Source organism: Adiantum capillus-veneris, chromosome 15, assembly GCF_014529385.1.
Source record: "Adiantum capillus-veneris isolate H3 chromosome 15, ASM1452938v2, whole genome shotgun sequence".
Taxonomy (NCBI): Eukaryota; Viridiplantae; Streptophyta; class Polypodiopsida; order Polypodiales; family Pteridaceae; genus Adiantum; species Adiantum capillus-veneris.
The window spans coordinates 39642888-39660610 of NC_140945.1; the positions used below are offsets into that span (position 1 = coordinate 39642888).

General features: G+C 42.9%; 1 protein-coding gene across 1 annotated transcript; it reads right to left on the reverse strand.

The window, feature by feature from the left end:
• Window positions 1-4584: 4584 nt before the first annotated feature.
• Window positions 4585-8600, reverse strand: LOC147440561 (GroES-like zinc-binding alcohol dehydrogenase family protein). Its single transcript, XM_086530285.1, has 6 exons — window positions 7974-8600; window positions 7267-7375; window positions 5660-5751; window positions 5320-5578; window positions 4957-5100; window positions 4585-4837 (listed from the first exon to the last, which is right to left on the reverse strand). The coding sequence occupies exons 1-6, from the start codon at window positions 8312-8314 to the stop codon at window positions 4739-4741; spliced, it is 1044 nt and encodes a 347-aa protein (XP_086386411.1). The 5' UTR covers window positions 8315-8600; the 3' UTR covers window positions 4585-4738.
• Between the last annotated feature and the right edge of the window lie 9123 nt (window positions 8601-17723).

A 17723-nucleotide genomic window follows, 5' to 3' on the forward strand; every position in this document is an offset into this window, starting at 1 on the left:
TTGTATCAAGCCAGTCCTAGATAAGACTGATTTGGAGCAGGTCAAACCTTAATTTACACCAGCTTTGGATGGGTCAGAATTGGATGAGTAGCTAAAGTGCAGGCTGATCGGACACATAGTTTGAAAGTCAAACTAAGACACATTGAGGGTACATCTATTTATTACCAGAAGTGGTTCCTTAGTACGTTGCTAGTCACTATGCTACACACTCTTTGACTAGTTTTACTCAGTTAGATCATGTGAGACCTAAATTTTATATGTAAGATAGGGGTATGATAGTTTTCGTTTTCTTCATTGATTGTCGTATAAGCATAGAAAGGGGGATCATATTCCCTAATATGAGTCGTATATAAGGGTTTTATCAAAGTTATCCGCTCGCAGGTGGCGTCTCGTTTTGTATATAGAGTGAATCCCCCGGGGATCCTAGTCACAAAAACTGCAACAGATAAGCCCAAACAGGTCGCCCTAAGGTCTAGTAAGACTCTCCTATGGTCAAATGTTAAAAAAAAGTGATTTAAGCACCCAAATTTGAAGATTAGGCTCGTAGTCACGAACCGCAACAAAATTAGCAATGCTTAGACTTGATAAAAAAAAGGCATGAAAAAAGGAATACAATGCAAGTTTCAGAATAAAAAATGGGATTGCCCAATCATTAGTTATGTTGATTACAAATTGGAGTCGAGAAGCCGCTTGAGCGTACGTACAGCAAAGCTCCTTTCTTCTCCCCAAAAAGATAAACCTCCTTTCACATTAATGTTATTATCTTTTAAGCCTAGGGCCTTCTAAATGGTCAGTGGCCGGCTTACATGAGCCTTTACACATAACATGACATAATTACAACTTAGGGAATTCAACTTTGGAATCAGGATTTACACACAATGTAGCTACACTAGCTCAGAACAATAACAGAGTGCAATTTCATTAAAAATGTGATGTCCGACTAGTTGGGTGCATGTATAGTGAATCTCGTTCACAAGCTCTATATGTGCTTTCTCTACATCTCCTTATAGCTTGTTGTTGGCCTTGTCAGAGGTGGATGGAAGTGCCATGAGACTATCTCCCAAGCAATCACATGCTCTCTTCTTATAAGAAAAAAAATCCACATTAACTAGCTTCAAGGGCTCCTTCTCTTGCTCCTTCTTTGGCCTCCTTCAATTTATCCTTTGAAGCTCTCTTTAAACCATTGAATAATCAATTTTTGACATAAGTAGCTCGTAACAACCCTTTTATCTTTAAGCTTGTATTTTTATCATACTATGTGCACGTCTTTGTCATTTGAAGATGCTCTCAGTGAGCAACTAGGCTTGCACAACTTTCAAAATAGTGTCCGTGTATGTATGCTTTGTCAATTAGCTATATTTCTCTTTTCAAGCTTTAGTTTGTAAGTTCACTTGTTTCTGTTTGAGTTTGTGAGGAAGTAGATCTCTCAAGTGGAACCTTTTTCTTTCTTTTCTTCTTGCTTGTCTTCTTTTTACTTTCCTTCAAACTCCTCTTCTTCATTATCTTCTCCTTCATCTTTCTGTCTTCTTTGTTTTCCTCAAACTCGTCTCTTCTTTTTTATCTTCTCCTTCATCCTTCTTTTCCTCTTTAATGAGTTGATCGTCTTTTCTCTATTGTTCAAAATGTAGAGCATCTACCTGCTTTGGTTTGGGTGTGAGTCATATCAGCCTCTAACAACTTTGTGTATTGTTGCTCCCCTTGACCCATTCACGTTCTTGTACTTTTGTGTTGTTCCTATAGTCTCTATGTTCCGTATACGCATTAATGGTGGTTCATCATCTTTTTGCTCCTCTTGCTTCCTTCTTTTTATCACCTTCACTATTTTTTTCATTCTCAGATTTTGTCGACTCTTCTTTTTCACTAGGTCTATCTGCCCTCTCTTTCAATATTTTGACTATTCCTTCTTGCTATTGGAGCTCTCTTTCAATGTCTTACTAAAAAAATGTTCTAGTTTTTACCTACCAACCAAAAATATCAAATATCCGCATGCTAGTGTGAACTCAGATTGAAATTACTATCATACTACATAGTGACATAGTGTACTGACAATGGACAACTATCTTAGCTAGTCAAGACAATGAATTTGTCCACTTCCATGCATACAGGTTTCATGGAAAAACCACCCGATGTACTCATGAGATACTTACATTTAACAGGTTGAGTGTAACCGTATGTTGTAGGGAATACTTAAATGTTTTACATAAAAAATGGTAGGTAGTTCCAACAACATGAGAACATATTATGAGCTAGTGCAGAAGTTTATAAAGTAATTTTACAATATAGAGCTAGTTCGACGGCCTACTGCATCATGAACAAACATTGAGCAATACCAAGTCTCATGAAAAACCACCCAGTAAACTTATGAGATACCCACATTTCATCGCTTCAATAACAATAGACAAATAATATATATGCTGTAAAAAATGCTAAAAACAATAATGGTATATAGTTCCTACAACATGAGACCCCATCTTAGTTCATTGAAAAAAACCTTTTTAAACCTTGTTTATTCAGCACATCATCAGTTCGGCAACCTTCTATTTCATGTAGAGTGCAAAAAATAGTTCCCTAAAAAATATACCCAATATCCGCAAGCAAAAAATACTTTTTACCAACACCATGATATTGTCAGAACCGGTCTATGTTGTCAGTAAGGAAAATGATGAACAAGGTTTTTTTCAAGTCGTCCTCATTTGCGAAGTAAAAAGCAACATAATATTCAAAGGATGAGACTCCCATGTAGTCAATGTAGATCAATATAAACATAGATCAGAGGTATCAAAGTATTCAGCCAACCTATGATGACGCAACGAGTTCGACCAACTCCATATCACCTTAAGAGTAGAAAGCAAGCACTCTTACAACCCTCCCATACACATGCACAGACACAAAATCAAGGCTAAGTGAGGGACAATGCAATCCTCACCTTCTTTAAATAGATGGTTGCACAAGTGGAGGCGGTATGGGATGCCGACGAAGGAGAATCCGTGTGAGCAGCTCGATTGGCTCAGCATTACATAGTGAGACAGCCTCTATGATGCCCCTCTACAAGAGGTTAGGTTTCGACAGTTAGCTATGAGCAGTAAGCGCAAAGAGATCATGCGTGAAAGAGAAGCATCAATATAGAGCATGATACGCTATGATTTATTGTAGACGGGTAGACGGGTAGTAAAGATTAACATAAATCGAGATTTCTCTATATGGCAAGGCATCCACACTGTAAGGGGATAGTTCCACATGTCCTGGTCCATAGACCCTATACGAGGCCTTGGTTCTATTAGGCAATAGCCTGGAACTACTATCCAAAGTGTGTTCCCAAGGGGCAATATATGCTGCAATATAAAAAAACCAACCCTAGGGGGGCTTAGATAGGTAGTAAAAACCTCCCAAAAAAAACGCGCGTGTGTGTGTGTGTGTGTGAGAGAGAGAGAGAGAGAGAGAGAGAGAGAGAGAGAGAGAGAACAAAACCCTAGAAAAGACTAGATAGTCGATCACAAACAAGTAGATGTACAATGAGAAAACCATATGGAAGTCTCCCAACACAAAGGGCATTTCTAAAACTAGAGCACAAAGAAGACAAGCATCTTATGACCATAAAATAGGTCGCCCAAATATACACTACACAGACTGGAGTGACTTAAATGTGTGAATAGATAGATTAAGCCAAGTAAAAAATTCAGAAGCCCTGTCATACACAATGCAAGTCATCACTTCAAGTCTTTATGCTTCAAGAATTTGAATTAGATCTTCCTAAGAATGAAATTTTCATCAAAGCTTTGACACTAGAGAATCATAGCCAAGGAGGGGAGTTTTCAAAGATGCGCCAAGGATTTTACTCAGTTGCTGATCAGCATCAAACTTTTGGCTCCACAAACCAATTTTGGTCACAAAGCTAGGTGACACTTAGGCTTTACCCTTTACCCAAGCAGGCCCACAATTAAAAAACATTCAATAACCTTAACTGTGTCCCCAATCAAGGAGTGAATAAGCATTAAGACAAGTCACAAAATAACCTTTTAGACAAGTCAAACAATTTATGTGTACTTGCAAGCACTAGTTGCTTTTAGCTTGGAACAATTTAAGTATTCTTGTAAACAAATTGTAATGGTTACCTTGACTTATATGAGAATTAACATGTGTGTGTATGTGCTTGTGTGTGTGTGTGTGGTGTGTGTGTGTGTGTGAGAGAGAGAGAGAGAGAGAGAGAGAGAGAGAGAAGAGAAGAAGAAGGAAGAAGAAGAAAGTCTTAACGTCGTAGGAAACTATCCCAAGAGACCTTAAAAGATCTAGCCGACGAGGAGTTGAACTCAAGACCTGTTATTCAAAGAGAGAAGAAAAAAAGTTTTGGCGTCGTAGGAACAATCCCAAAAAACTTCAAAAATCTATCCGACAAGTCTTGTTGAACTTGAGCTGAGATAAACTCACTTGGGTGATAGAAACACACACACAACCACTATATATATAAAAAATACACACACACACACACACACACACACACACACACACACACACACACACACACATATATATATATATAGAGAGAGAGAGAGAGAGAGAGAGAGAGAGATTTTCTTTGCTCTCTGCTTTAAATAATCTCACCTTTGCTCTACCCTTGAAAAGTTAAAACCAATCCTTTATCCTTACTATGCATATACAAGCTGTGCCTGCATAAACCACCACCCATTACAATGGGACAGCTCCCCATACATACACTGGATTGAAGAGACCACATGCACATTCAAAGCCTTGATCTCCGACTCTCCTCTTGTTCGTCCAGCATTATCAGCACCTTTCCAAGCACTTTCCGCTGTGAAATTGCAGCAAAAGCTTTGTTTGCCTGTGTATTCAACAACCAAAAAGTTGTTAGCCACTAACAACACAGACCAGGACTCGCTTTCACATTCGAGTGAAATGCGAAGTTGAGTGCGTGGCGCCATTCGAAAGACAAATCCTCACCTGGGATAGAGGAAACTTGTGGGATATGTGCACGGCTATCAAACCTTTCGATAACCACAACAGGAGCTCATTCATAGAATCCCGCAAGATACTGGGCTGGTTCTTGAAATAGCTACCCCAGTATATCCCATGCACAGTAAGATTCTGATTTCATCAAAGCAAACAATAACAAATAAAAAGCAAACCCTTAGATTAGTGTAATTGCTGCTATCCATCATTCTGTGTGTGAGAATTAAGGATTATTGAAGTGATTAAGAATGATGAAGTGATTATGTATGTAAAAATTAAGAATGAGAAAGTTAATCACGTCATTAATTAGTCCTCTCATACCATCAAAGGAAAACAAGGGAGTACTAATGTCACCTTCACAAGTGCAATATTTGCAGGAATGGATGGTATCTCCCCGCTTGTAAAGCCTATTATGAGGACCTGGGCTCCCCAATTCACTACCTTCAAACTGTCTTTAAAGAGCTTCCCACCAACTGGATCATAAAGAACATCAACGCCTCGCAGTTTCTTCCCTTTAAGAAAACTCTGTACACTCTTGATTAAGGATCCATCTGAGGGATCGACAACCAAGTCAGCTCCAACAGATTTTAGAAGCTCCGCTTTCTCCTTTCCTCTGATATGCAGCATTCAAACCATTAGCTTGCAGTCAAATACTTACAGTCCATTGCAAATAGACAAAATCATGTACCCTAACCTTGCTGCTGCAATCACAATTGCACCACAAACCTTCCCGATTTGCACTGCTGCGAGCCCTACGCCACCCGCTGCACCAAGGACAAGTAAAACCTGGTCATCCCATGTCAAGAACCAATTTAGATGACAAGGAAATGACTCTGGGACAAATATTTACAGTCACTATGGTACTAATTTAACCACGACACCCCGGGAGCACGCGCACTCACACACAATCACATCACCCAAGATCACAATACAGTAAAAATGTCAAAGGCTTTGAACAATATCAGAAAGCGGGATACATTTAGAATGTTTGTTATAGACAACGATATCGTTAAACAATTAGCAATCTGTGTTGAGCTGAATGATGAGTTGGAGTGAAACCGTGCTACTATCTCTAATTGCATTAAATGTCGAGTTGGCTGGCATCATGCACCTCCATAGTGGCCTCCATGCGTAAGATTATTCACCTCAGCTACTGCAACTATATCTTGAAGCCTTTCAAATGGAACCCATGGTGACTTGATGTAGCTCTATGGAGCAAGGTGAGAGCATGGTTCATGATGCTCAAAGGAGTAGTTAAGCAATTGTATCTACTCTTTCCATACAGAATTAGGCAAGAGAAGTTTGTACTTGAGAAAACTTCTATGCTTGATATATGTGTGGCAGCCAAGTTGGTGGGATTGTTTAATTGTCGAACGTTACATTTCCGAAAGCATGTATATCTTTGATTCCCATCATAGAATAAATGTGATATCAAGAGATATTAGCATGTATTATTGGCATGCAAGCTAGGTGGATTGCAGTGTTTCAAAGGTGGGGAAAACGTGCAAGTAGACATTGCATGACCAATGTGAAACGGTTGCGGCCGAACGGGTTTCTCACATTAGGTCGGTCAGTCTGGGATTGGTTGGGCTAGTTAGCACTAAATTCTGATGAGTATGGAAGGTCGTGTGCGCCAAAATGGATTTTGGGCCACTCGTCAAGTCATTGACGACTTTATAAGTTGGGGCAAATTGGACACATGGCAATAGAAGAGCGACCTGCAGGACATCTCAGCAAGAGGGGACGCCCAAGAGAAAGAGAGAGAGAGAGAGAGAGAGAGAGAGAGAGAGAGAGAGGGGGGCTGTTTTGAAGCTCATAAGTGTTTTACAGAGTGTGTGTGAGTAGTGGGTGCAGGTTCACAGCTTTAATGGAAAGCTTGCCTTCTCCTTTGTCTCATGTAGCACGATGATTTGCTCTCGTCCATCTCTCTCCCCCATTTTAAAGTTTGCACATATGGTAGTCATCTTCTAATGAAAGGTAATTTTGATTATCAAAAATAGAAGAAAAGAAACAAAAGCAAGTATTAAATTATACATTTGGGGTGTGTTGTGTGTGTGTGTTGGGGGGGGGAAGGGGGAGGGAGAGAGAGAGCTCTTGAAAAGAGTGCAAGGGCAATGATATTTTCAAGCTCAAGATATAGCATTGAAGAAACAACCAAAGATTAAAAGGGATCGCCACTTAAAGCCATAGTTTCCTTATCTACAAAGCTAAAAAAACGCATCCAAACACTAAGGCCTTTGCCACTGGCATGCCAACAAGTAACAAGTGGCAAAAAAGATATTCTGTTGTATTACAACACACCTGACCGGGTCGAAGACGTGCTCTGTGTGTAATTGCCAGGTGAGAGGTGCCAAAAGCTACTGGAAGTCCAGCTGTTGCCACTAAGTCACAACCATCGGGCACCAAGAAGCTGCAAAACCCAACATCAAAATGCTAAACATTAAGCGGAGTTCTGCTGCTGCATTCAAGTCGCTATGGTGCACAGATACACTTTGGAGTCTGGGGCCCCAAGTTGAAAGACTTCAAAGCTTCAAACTAAGGCATTATTACTTTCTCCTAGCACAAGCATTCGCAGTACTTACCAGCCTGAAGCAGAACTAGATTGTGAAAAACGAAAAGGGAGAGGTTTGTTGGTGGTGTTTTTTTTTTCCTTTTTTTGGGTGGTTAGGTCAAGGCACCGCGAGGGGTGTGTGTGTGGGGGGAGACGGTAATTGAAGGTGGTGAGTCGTCTGAAAAACAGGATATGTTAACGGGCATAGTGGCATGCCTACTTCTTCACTACCTACCTCAAAACAACAGGTATATGACATGATAAAACATACAAAAAAGGGTCTTCTCATCAATCTACTGAAATAAATTCCTCATCGAAGCGACAATACTTGGACAAAAACAACTACATATTCACATCAGTACAGCCTGAAACACATCAAAAGCAAGCCTTTCTCATCAAATGAAACTAACAGTTCCTCAGTAGAGTAACAATAGAACAAGCTGTAACAGGATCTTACACTTTGTTCGCCTCTAAGACATGCTCCTCTGCAAAGGAACCCACATCACCAACTCCACAGACTGCATCACCAATGCGCACGGAAGTCACATCAGCACCCACTTCCTCAACAATGCCCGCAAAATCGCTACCAGGGACAAAGGGCAGAGGTGGTCTCTCCTGGTACTGCCCAAGCACTGACAGGAAGGTGGCGTAATTGAGGCTCACTGCCCGCACCCGTACACGGACGTGCGATGCAGAAGGCAATTGGGGATGAGGTTGATCTACATCAATAAAGAGAGGAGAATCCTGTGAGAAAGGAAGAGTGGGGTCTCCGAGTGAACGGCATACCAGCGCCCTCATCGCTCTCACGTTCTCTGTGTTTCTACAACGTTCGAAAATCTCCTCCCCCCCCTTTCCTGCTCGCAGGCCTGAGCTTCTTATAGAGAGAGAGTTGCGCGGAATCTTCTTCTTTCTATTCAGGCTGTGTTGAGACGGGGCGGCAGCACAACAACGCACAGGGGCGTCTTCGCTAGGTGGCACTAAAAGTGGGCGACCTTCCCCGATCGAAGGCTCAGCTTTAATCAACCGTTGATTAAAGATCAAAGAGCATAAAATATTAGGGTTCCCAGACCAGTGTCGGGTCTTGGAACCCAGACCTCCCCGGCCACACTCCTCAGCTCTATCCAACCTGCCTATCGCGCGCCACTTAAAGTGAAGTGTCTCCTGCAATACATAAATCATGCCCCCCCTGCTGCGGAGATTGGATGGCCTAAAAGCCATGCCCCGCCGATCACGCGCCCCTGTCGTAGATCCCATGAGCTCGACCCCGTGTCACTTGTAAGTGCCCCCCCCCCCCCCCCCCCCCCCCCCCCGGTTCGGAAGATGAGGACTTCCACTCACCTTTTCAGTGAACGACGGAGATACAGGTTTTGCTCTTATAAGGCCCGTCATTGCCTATCACTCGCCCAGCTAATTCGTTGCACGCTGAAGTGGTGCAGAGAGCTGCCGCGTCTTGTGAACCAAGAGCATGGAGGCACAAGAATTCGACGAGGGCTGTCGGCACCCTCGTCTGAACCGACCCTAATGTAGAATGTGGATGTGGAAGCTATAACCAGATCTCTGTCACTTGTGGGCGGCATGCGAAATTTACAGCGCATTCACAGATTTGTTGGCACTTGCAGGGAGTGATCTAGGCATGGTGCCTATCAAATGTTCTACACATTTTTAAGGCTTTTAGATGCTATTTTTAAATGATGCTTTTCAGCATTCCAACTTCCTAATTTCGGCGATGCTTGTATTAAAAATAGCGTTGGCGTAAATAAAGCTTTGTGATAGCGGCTACTCAAGCAGAGACTTGAGCAAGGAGCTACAGAAGGTCCTCTCTCTCTCTCTCTCTCTCTCTCTCTCTCTCTCTCTCTCTCTCTCTCTCTCTCTTTGTGTGTGTGAGAATAGACAGTGCCGTTTTCGACGCGGTAATGACGACCCTTGTTTCTACTTTCATGGAGAGCAAGGAGGAGATACGTGACTATTTGACACTCCTTTTCGAGATGGGATCTACGGCCACTGTTTCAAGGCGAATGAGGGCCATTGATGGGGTCTTGATTCCCAAAACAAGAATCCAAAAGAACTCAGTTGAGGAGCAGCCCACCTACAGGAAATCAAGAGGGCATGAGTTGTGACTGTTCACAATGAAGGCAGTGGGGCCTCGGGACTATCTACGACGGGGTCTTTAATGAAGACCCCGTCATGGGAGGCGTAGGCCGTAGGATTGGCTCGAAGTAAACTAGGACCGTGCAAGTAAAACTCGGTCAAATGCTATTTGTTCGAGTTTACCAATATATATATATAATGGGACCCTAGATGTGCACGTTGGCATGGTGGTTAGAGCAAATGGCTCCCATGGCACATGTGAGGGTTCAAGACCGCTCATTATTTTTTTGAGCCTCCAATCGCCTCGAAATTGTTGCCCCTCTCCCACACTGTAGATCCCATCATTGCCCTCCCGTGGGCTTTAGTGTTGAGGACAGAGGGGACCCATTTGGCTTCTCTCTCTCTCTCTCTCTCTCTCTCTCTCTCTCTCTCTCTCTCTCTCTCTCTCACACACACACACACACACACACACACACACACACACACACAGGTGGATTCGTGACTCACTGGGGTGTGTGTGTGGAGATGATGGCGAGGAGCACGGCTCATGAGGACGCATGCATGTGCTGATGTAATCTCTCTCTCTCTCTCTCTCTCTCTCTCTCTCTCTCTCTCTCTCGGATGAACTATGTCTCAGCTCACTTGTCTCTCTTGGTACAAAGCAAGAAAAGAAGAAAATGAAACGAGCTTTTGATTTAATAGAAAACTTGGTTTTGATGCAATCTCATGAATATCACATCAATAGTACTCTTGAGGTCTATAGTGTACTTGTGTGCACATGTTGAATATCAAGCATTTTGAGTTTACTTTCTTTGGATTCATTTGCTCAGAAAATGAATCAAGCCCATCTTCCTGTTGAGGGTGTACCGGGGGATATTTCTAGGCAAGCAATTTTTTGTGAGCGTTTTTTAGGAATCAGGTGAGTAGATTCCTAAAAAGATTCTCTCTTCCTCCTTGTCGACTCTTTCGCCTTTTTCATATCTCTATCTCTCTCTCTCTCTCTCTCTCTCTCTCTCTCTCTCACACACACACACACACACACACACACAGGTATTAGGGAGGTTGAGACATAGACAAAGATTTAAGGTTTAGGGTACTGAAAACAATAACATCCATTAATAATAGAAAGTTACATTTTATTGCACTTGCATTCCATAGGCAAGAAGCGTTCATCTTCTGGAAGGCCCGGTTTTAGGAGTAGATGTGCTGCCTTTGAGTGGCAAAAGAAGATTCCCACATTCCCTAGCTGCTGCGTCATTTCCTCCTCATCCTCCTCTATGATGAGCCCAATCTTCTTCCAGCAAGAGAAAGCAAATTGTCCCTTCTCGACCAAGCTGAGTAAGCTCCGCATATTGAGTTCCTTGCGGCAATGATAGAGGCGATACACATTGATTGTTGCCTTTAGAGCCTCCCTAAACTAGTCGGCTCCATACAACGCCTCTCCGTTGGGAATGGCTTCCATGGCATCCCATGTAGACTTGATTTTATCCTCAAGATAGTCGGTCATCGTGAGAGGTAATAAAGGAGGCAACGGAAGCTACTGGAAGCTTTCACAAAAATAGATTCAAGCAATGGTAATTTATAGACATTGTGCAAATATTATATTACTTTATTGACGATTTGACAAATAAACAACCATTTTCCAAATTTAAAAAAACTGCAAATCAATGTTCCAAAATGTGGCCATCATAAGATAAAATTAGAAACTAGTACAATTGTCCATTTTGTGAAGCATACTAAGAAAAAGTGAGAATTGACAAATGCTATGCATCCGTGCCTGGATGGCCGGCTTCGGCTCAATGCCCTGAAGATATCGGCATCTGCCAAGATTGGTTGATGGATAAACATGTTCTCATTTTGGCTTAACCCTAGCACACGCAGATAAATAAAATACAAATGTTTACATGCAAGATATGATTTTTGCTTTGCCACCCGTTCCATGAAGTCTGGACATGTGCACGATGGCTGGTTGCAAATACAAACTTTGTACATCCCGACATGACCATCTTCACTTTTGGTCTCTACTTTGAAGATCTCGTTAACACCATCTACTGCACATATCTCTTCTATGACCTTCGCTCTCAGGGCTAGTGCTAAACTGATCTTGCGAGCAACATCCTCGGAAATGGAAGTCCGATACCGTACACGCACACTATCTTGCATTGTGGCTCTTGCATTGCCTTCAAGAGTGGATGTATCTTTTGACTTGAAAGGAGAGTTGGTCATATTTTGTGCAGGAGCAACCGGTGTTACATTAGATATTCCTTCTTTGCTGAGCTCCACTTGATACCCCCCTTCATGCAATATTTGCACCTCATCCTCCGATAGGTTGGTGCTCACATGCACGGGCCAAGTGTGTGGTGGATGTTGAGGCTGCGGCTCAATGTTTTGGTCTACTATATGGGAATGCAAGACATGATCCGGACAAAACCAAAACCATTGACGCACCACACCATTTGGATGTTTTCGATATCCTTCAAAAGATGGGGCCGGTATACCAAGGCTAGAACCTGCAATATTGCATCCACACCTTCATCCTCCTCTTGGTGTGCCACTACATGTGACCCTACTACCTTGTGGAGTTCGGTGTATGGCCCACATTGCCTCATTGACCTTGCGCTCAACTACATACTACCCACCAGAACCTATACTTCGTTTTGGGGTTTGTGATATCCCTTCTTCTGCAAATTTGATATTACGTGGTCTTCCACACTTCTTGCGATCTTTGGTGGCCAAGTTGTACTCAAGCCTATGCGATGCATCATCTTCCACGTTGATAACCTCATTTGGCTTGCATTTTTGCCTTGATGTCTCCTTATCTCCTGTCAATGGAGTTGGTTGTTTATACATTGGAGTGCCCTCAGTAGCCGCATTCACTGCTCTTCTCACTTGGTTGGGACGTTTTTCATGGCGTTCCGCAAGCTTTTGTATTGATGGACCCTTCCCAATGTGTTTTCCATGGCTGTATGAAATGGCCTTTGTGCTCTGTAAGATGGAATTTGCAAGGTCGGTTGTACATGCATCATATAATGATGCATCATATAATGAAAGGCGTTTACAGAAACCCTCCCCTGCTAGCCAGCTCCCATGCTTGCTCTTCCGCAAGGTTAGTGCGTGGAGTGTTTGGTTCATCAGAGCTACTTTCTACGCATGTCGTAATGCCACCCCAATGTGCAATACGAATTTTCCACCAACTAAGCCATGAATCCATGTATGGAATGTTACGGTCTATGCAATGACCGTTATGCCACCATTGGCGTATCAGACGAGCCTCTACTGCTGCAGCCTCTTTTGTCGGTGCTTGCCTCCACTTCTCACACATTTCTTTGTGTGTGTGTTGAGAAGCTTGCACCACATACTTCATTGTGTATTGATTCAATCTTTGCTTCCAATGGAAAAGACAAGAACGCTCTCGACCGCTCATTGTATTGGTCTTGTCACCACCATTGAAAACAATTCGAATTGCATTCCAATTTTCTTGAGCTTTATCTGCCATGAAGACAAAGAAATTAGCTTTGTCACACCCACACGATATCATTACATCATTGAGGCACTCCCAAAACAAACATTGTGTTTCCTTGTCTTCCTGTTTCATTTCACAAGTTGCAATAGTCAAAAGGTCCTTCATGCTGCAAACAAATTGTTTTAGAGAGAGTCAAAGGCAAGCCACAAAGCTGTTAAGGTGTGCCCATGTACCTTGGATCAAAGACATGACAGGCCATAGTCACCCATTCGTTAACACGTCTGGTGTGATCAAACTGGATCCACGCACATCGAAGATCGCCATCCCGATCTTGTCTCATTCGGCTCACCAGGTCCACACCGGATGCTGGACCAATTGTGGACATTTTGAAGACATGACATTTCTCCCCCTCCGTACCTTGACCAGGAAACCGGCTTCCATGGAAAAATTCATATGTGCAGTCTCGCTTAAGCTTTAGGAGTGCATCAATGCCGAAAGATTCTTTGTCAACCCCTCTACGTAAAATAAATACTGACCTTCGAAACCTAACAATGTTAAAAGTGTTTTGATAAAAAATAATTTAGCATAGAGTTTTGCATCGAAATAAGAATCTAGGAAATGCTCATACCAATTATCTTGCACCAATGGCCCCAACTCCTTGGCAATTGCAAATAGCTGTTGCTCGCCTGAAATTCCTTCATTGGTGTTGTTGCAAAGAAGTGTTGTACTTATAATTTCTTTTGCCAAACACATTTGAACCTTCCTGGCTCCTGCGTGTGGGTCAACATTCAAAATCCTTTGCACCATCACCTTGGTGTTGTCCGTTAGTGTTTTGGATGTGCCGCTACGCACATCGTGTCGATGTGTGCCACGATGAATCATGACTCTAGTGGCAGTCTCATCGGATGGCATGACATAGTATACTACACAATCACATGTTGCAATACAGAAAGCAATTGCCTTACAAAAGTGGCATGTAAAGCTCTTATCTCCAATCTTACAATATTGTCCGGGTGCAGTTGCCTTTTGTATGTACCCGTTGAAATGACTTGTATTGGGAATATGATAATTAACCAAGCGGACACATTGTTCATTCATGCACTTGAGAGATCCTATGCAATGACTAAAATGCACTACACCTGAAAAAACAATATTGGACGTTTGTGGCTTCGACCACAAATGAGGATCTTACTTATGCTCCATTGCATCCATATGGTGCAACTTTCCCATGGTAGGTGGAAATTCTAGAACAAGATCACCATTGTAAGACCTTGGAATCTCTATAACTTGTTCCACTTGTTGTATTTGCATTAAAAGCTTTGTCAATGTGCCCTTCTTTTCGGCATGTAAGAGTTTTTGTCTTGTACTCCTTTTAAAGCTATTTGAGAGCAAAACTCGAGGGGGCGTGCATAGATCTATTAACTCCTTTTGACCGAATTGCACCTTTGATGGACTATCCACAATGGCAATGGGAGTCGCGCTAAGTGAGCCTGCATATTGTGTTTGATGGGATACGTTGACTTTGTATTTACGTGAAAGCTGTTCATCCAGTACATAGATGAATTCACCCAAATTGTTGAGCGTCCTCTCAAGAGGCAAATTCATTTCAATATCACCAACTTCGATGACTGCATCTAAAGTTGTAAATTGCATTGAAGAAATTGCTTCTAAAAGAAATGATTCAGATATTATAAATTTACCATTGTAAAAAGGATAAGAAAACTCTTTACCCAGGAAAAATAAAGAGCAAGCCATAATAATATGCTAAACAAATAATTAAGCACAAGATCACATTGTATAAACTAACAAATTGTTTATATACACATAGCTGTTACAAATTTAAAATTAATATTATTTTATTATTTAAAAAATTAATGTAAAAATACAAAATATTTAATTAAAAAAACTATTTTTTACAAAATATTTGTTTGTGACTGTGTGACTATGTAATCACGTGAATATTTTTTTTTCAATGTTTATGTGTAAGGGAGATGTGTGAGCAGTCGGGTGTGCTAACGAGAGGGGGGCAAGAAGCTCTAAGTCGAAGTCGAAGGGTTGGGGAGGCGGGTAACGGGGACGTATAGGCGATAGTACACCCCGCCTCCTCCCCCACCATGCGGGCTGCGAGGAAGGGGGGGACGTGTGCGTTAGCGCTATTGGGGGCGGAGGCGGGGTAAGGGGGGGGCGGGGCAGGGTGGGGTGGGGTTTGTGAGCAGGGCCGCTACTTGAGGCGGGGGCGGGGGTAGGGGTGCTACGGGGGGGGGGCGGGCAGGTGCGCTACCGGGGCAGGGGGCAGAGGCGAGGGGGACGGGGCGTTGGCCATGGACGACCACACGTCCCCACGCGAGGGCGTGTGTCCGCCCATGGCCAACGCGTGGCCAGCGGCAGTCCACACACACACACTCGCACGTGTGGCAGTCCACATGGACACGCAGGGCTATGTAGGCCGTCGCGTGGCCACGTGGACTTGCCACGTGTGCGTTAGCTGACGGTACACGTTGCCTAGCACGTGGCTTAGCGCACTGCCAAGCAGGCAGCGCGCAGGCCACATGGCCTACCATGTGTATTGCCGCTAGTCGACAGTACACGTGGCGTGCCACGTGGCCTGCACGTTGCCACGTGCCACGTGTACCGTCGACTGTCGACGGTACACGTGGCAAGTCCACATGGCCACGTGGACTGCCACGTGTGTGTGTGTCCACACACACACATGTCGCAAAAAAGTGTGTGTGTGTGTGTGAACACACACACACAAACACACACACGAACACGTAGGCGCGTGCGTGTGTGTGTGCACACACACACACGCACATCCACGGATACGCACACACACACACAGGCCAACACACACACACAGACACACACACCTTCACCCACCTCTCTCTCACACACATGGACAAATTAATTAAATTTAAAAAATAAAATTAATAAATGAAATTGAAAGCTTTAGAAAGAGCATTGACTTCCTCTTTTCACTTTCTTGATCTCTATTTTCTTCTATTGGAGAGATCTCTCTTTGTCAAGTCTTCTTTTGCTCACTTATTCTCTCAAACTCTTACCTACAATTTCTCATAAATCATACTTATATCTATCTTCTTTAATTCTTTAGCTTAAGTATGAGAACAAGGAATCAATCCAAAAATATTGGTGCCATGGATGAGGTAGATGTTACTACGTTGCAAGAAGTCCCTCCGCGATGCACTCAAGATACCAAACAATCTCAAGCCTTGAGTTCTTTAGATCGAATTGTGTCCATCGTAACTGGAGTGGATGGAACAACACAATCAAGTGGTGGACCTAGTCATCGTGTGGAAACAGCTACCGCAATTGAAGATGTAAGAGATGAAGCGTTTGGAAATGTGGTCGACAAGCACATTTCATTGGGTTGGGTGGATTCTCATAGAGCTCCATACGATGGCAAACTTCCACACTTGTCTCTATGTCGACTTCTTTCAAACCCCGCCATCCGCACGCATGATGACCATGTGGTGGATTTGCAACTCTCCATTGCAAACAAAAGCTACCAACGAACCATGGCAAGGTTTATTGTTAGTGAATGGATTCCTGGGGAGGATCACATGCAATTTTCTCGTCATGGTCACCCTTTGAGGGATCTTGCAATGTCATATGATTTGGATGAGGAGCTTTGTCAAATCCCCGAGCTTAGTCACATGGTCGAGAGGTACTTTGTGGTTTGGGATGGTAATCACAGATTGGAGGCATGGATGCGGTGGATGAACGAGAATGACATCCCAATTGAGAAGGCACCAAAGATGGAGTGCGTTCTAGTCGATTTTCAACCCCATGAGACAGCGGAGTTTCTATTGGTTTTGGAAATGATCAATAGGTAACCCCAAAAAAAAATTTGGTGAATGTAAATGTATCTTATTGTTTTACAATGTAAATTACAATCGAGTGTTAAACAGGGCCACGAGGGTTTCAATGTCTCACACAACTACTCATGATATTTTCATGATGAGAAAGCTAGGGTTGGCGGACCCTACTTCACTTTTGCAAAAATTTCCCGAAAGAGTGCGTTTGGCAACAGAAAGGGCTTTGAATTTTAGGGGTCCAAACAAGTCAAAGTGGCTAAAATTGCCAATGGCTGTCCTTGTGCAACTCATTTGGAAGGTATGATTTAAACCAATGCTAAATGAGAATATGTTTTGATTGCGAAATCTTATTATGTGTATTTTGATTGAGTCCTTGGCAAATGATAGGAAGAGTTCGATGCTATGTATAGTAGTAAAACGGAAGGGCTGCCATCAAAAGGGAGTTTTGACTACGAGTTGACACCTGACGCATACGAGGAAAGCATCAATCTAGCGCTATCTCAAACGGAGCAATATTTTACGCGCAAAGGGCTTGAGATAGCCACCATTGCAAATCCAGAGAATGGCAACGATTTTTTCCAGAAATGTATATCATTTACACGTTGGGGCGAGAAGACCACCAAAATGACACCCTCGAGAGTGGCAGAGGTTGCGCGTGCACGCATTAGCCCGAAAGAGTAAGTAAATGTCATTTAAATCATTCGATATATTTCTCTTTTTATTATGTAGCAATGAAAAATAAGTCTCGCTTTTCCTTTGCTAGGAAGTGCCGCTTGCTTGATTTGCTCCAAGGCGGTGATGCATCCTTGAAGGAGAATGGCAT

Bases quoted from the DNA above. Each gene is read 5' to 3' on its own strand.
- LOC147440561 (XM_086530285.1), bottom strand. From the start codon at position 8,314: ATGAGGGCGCTGGTATGCCGTTCACTCGGAGACCCCACTCTTCCTTTC. The intron at 7,376-7,973 runs GTAAGATCCTGT...TGGGTTTTGCAG, and splicing joins GTCTTAGAGGCGAACAAAGT to CTTCTTGGTGCCCGATGGTT. The intron at 5,752-7,266 runs GTGTGTTGTAAT...TGGGATGACCAG, and splicing joins CACGTCTTCGACCCGGTCAG to GTTTTACTTGTCCTTGGTGC.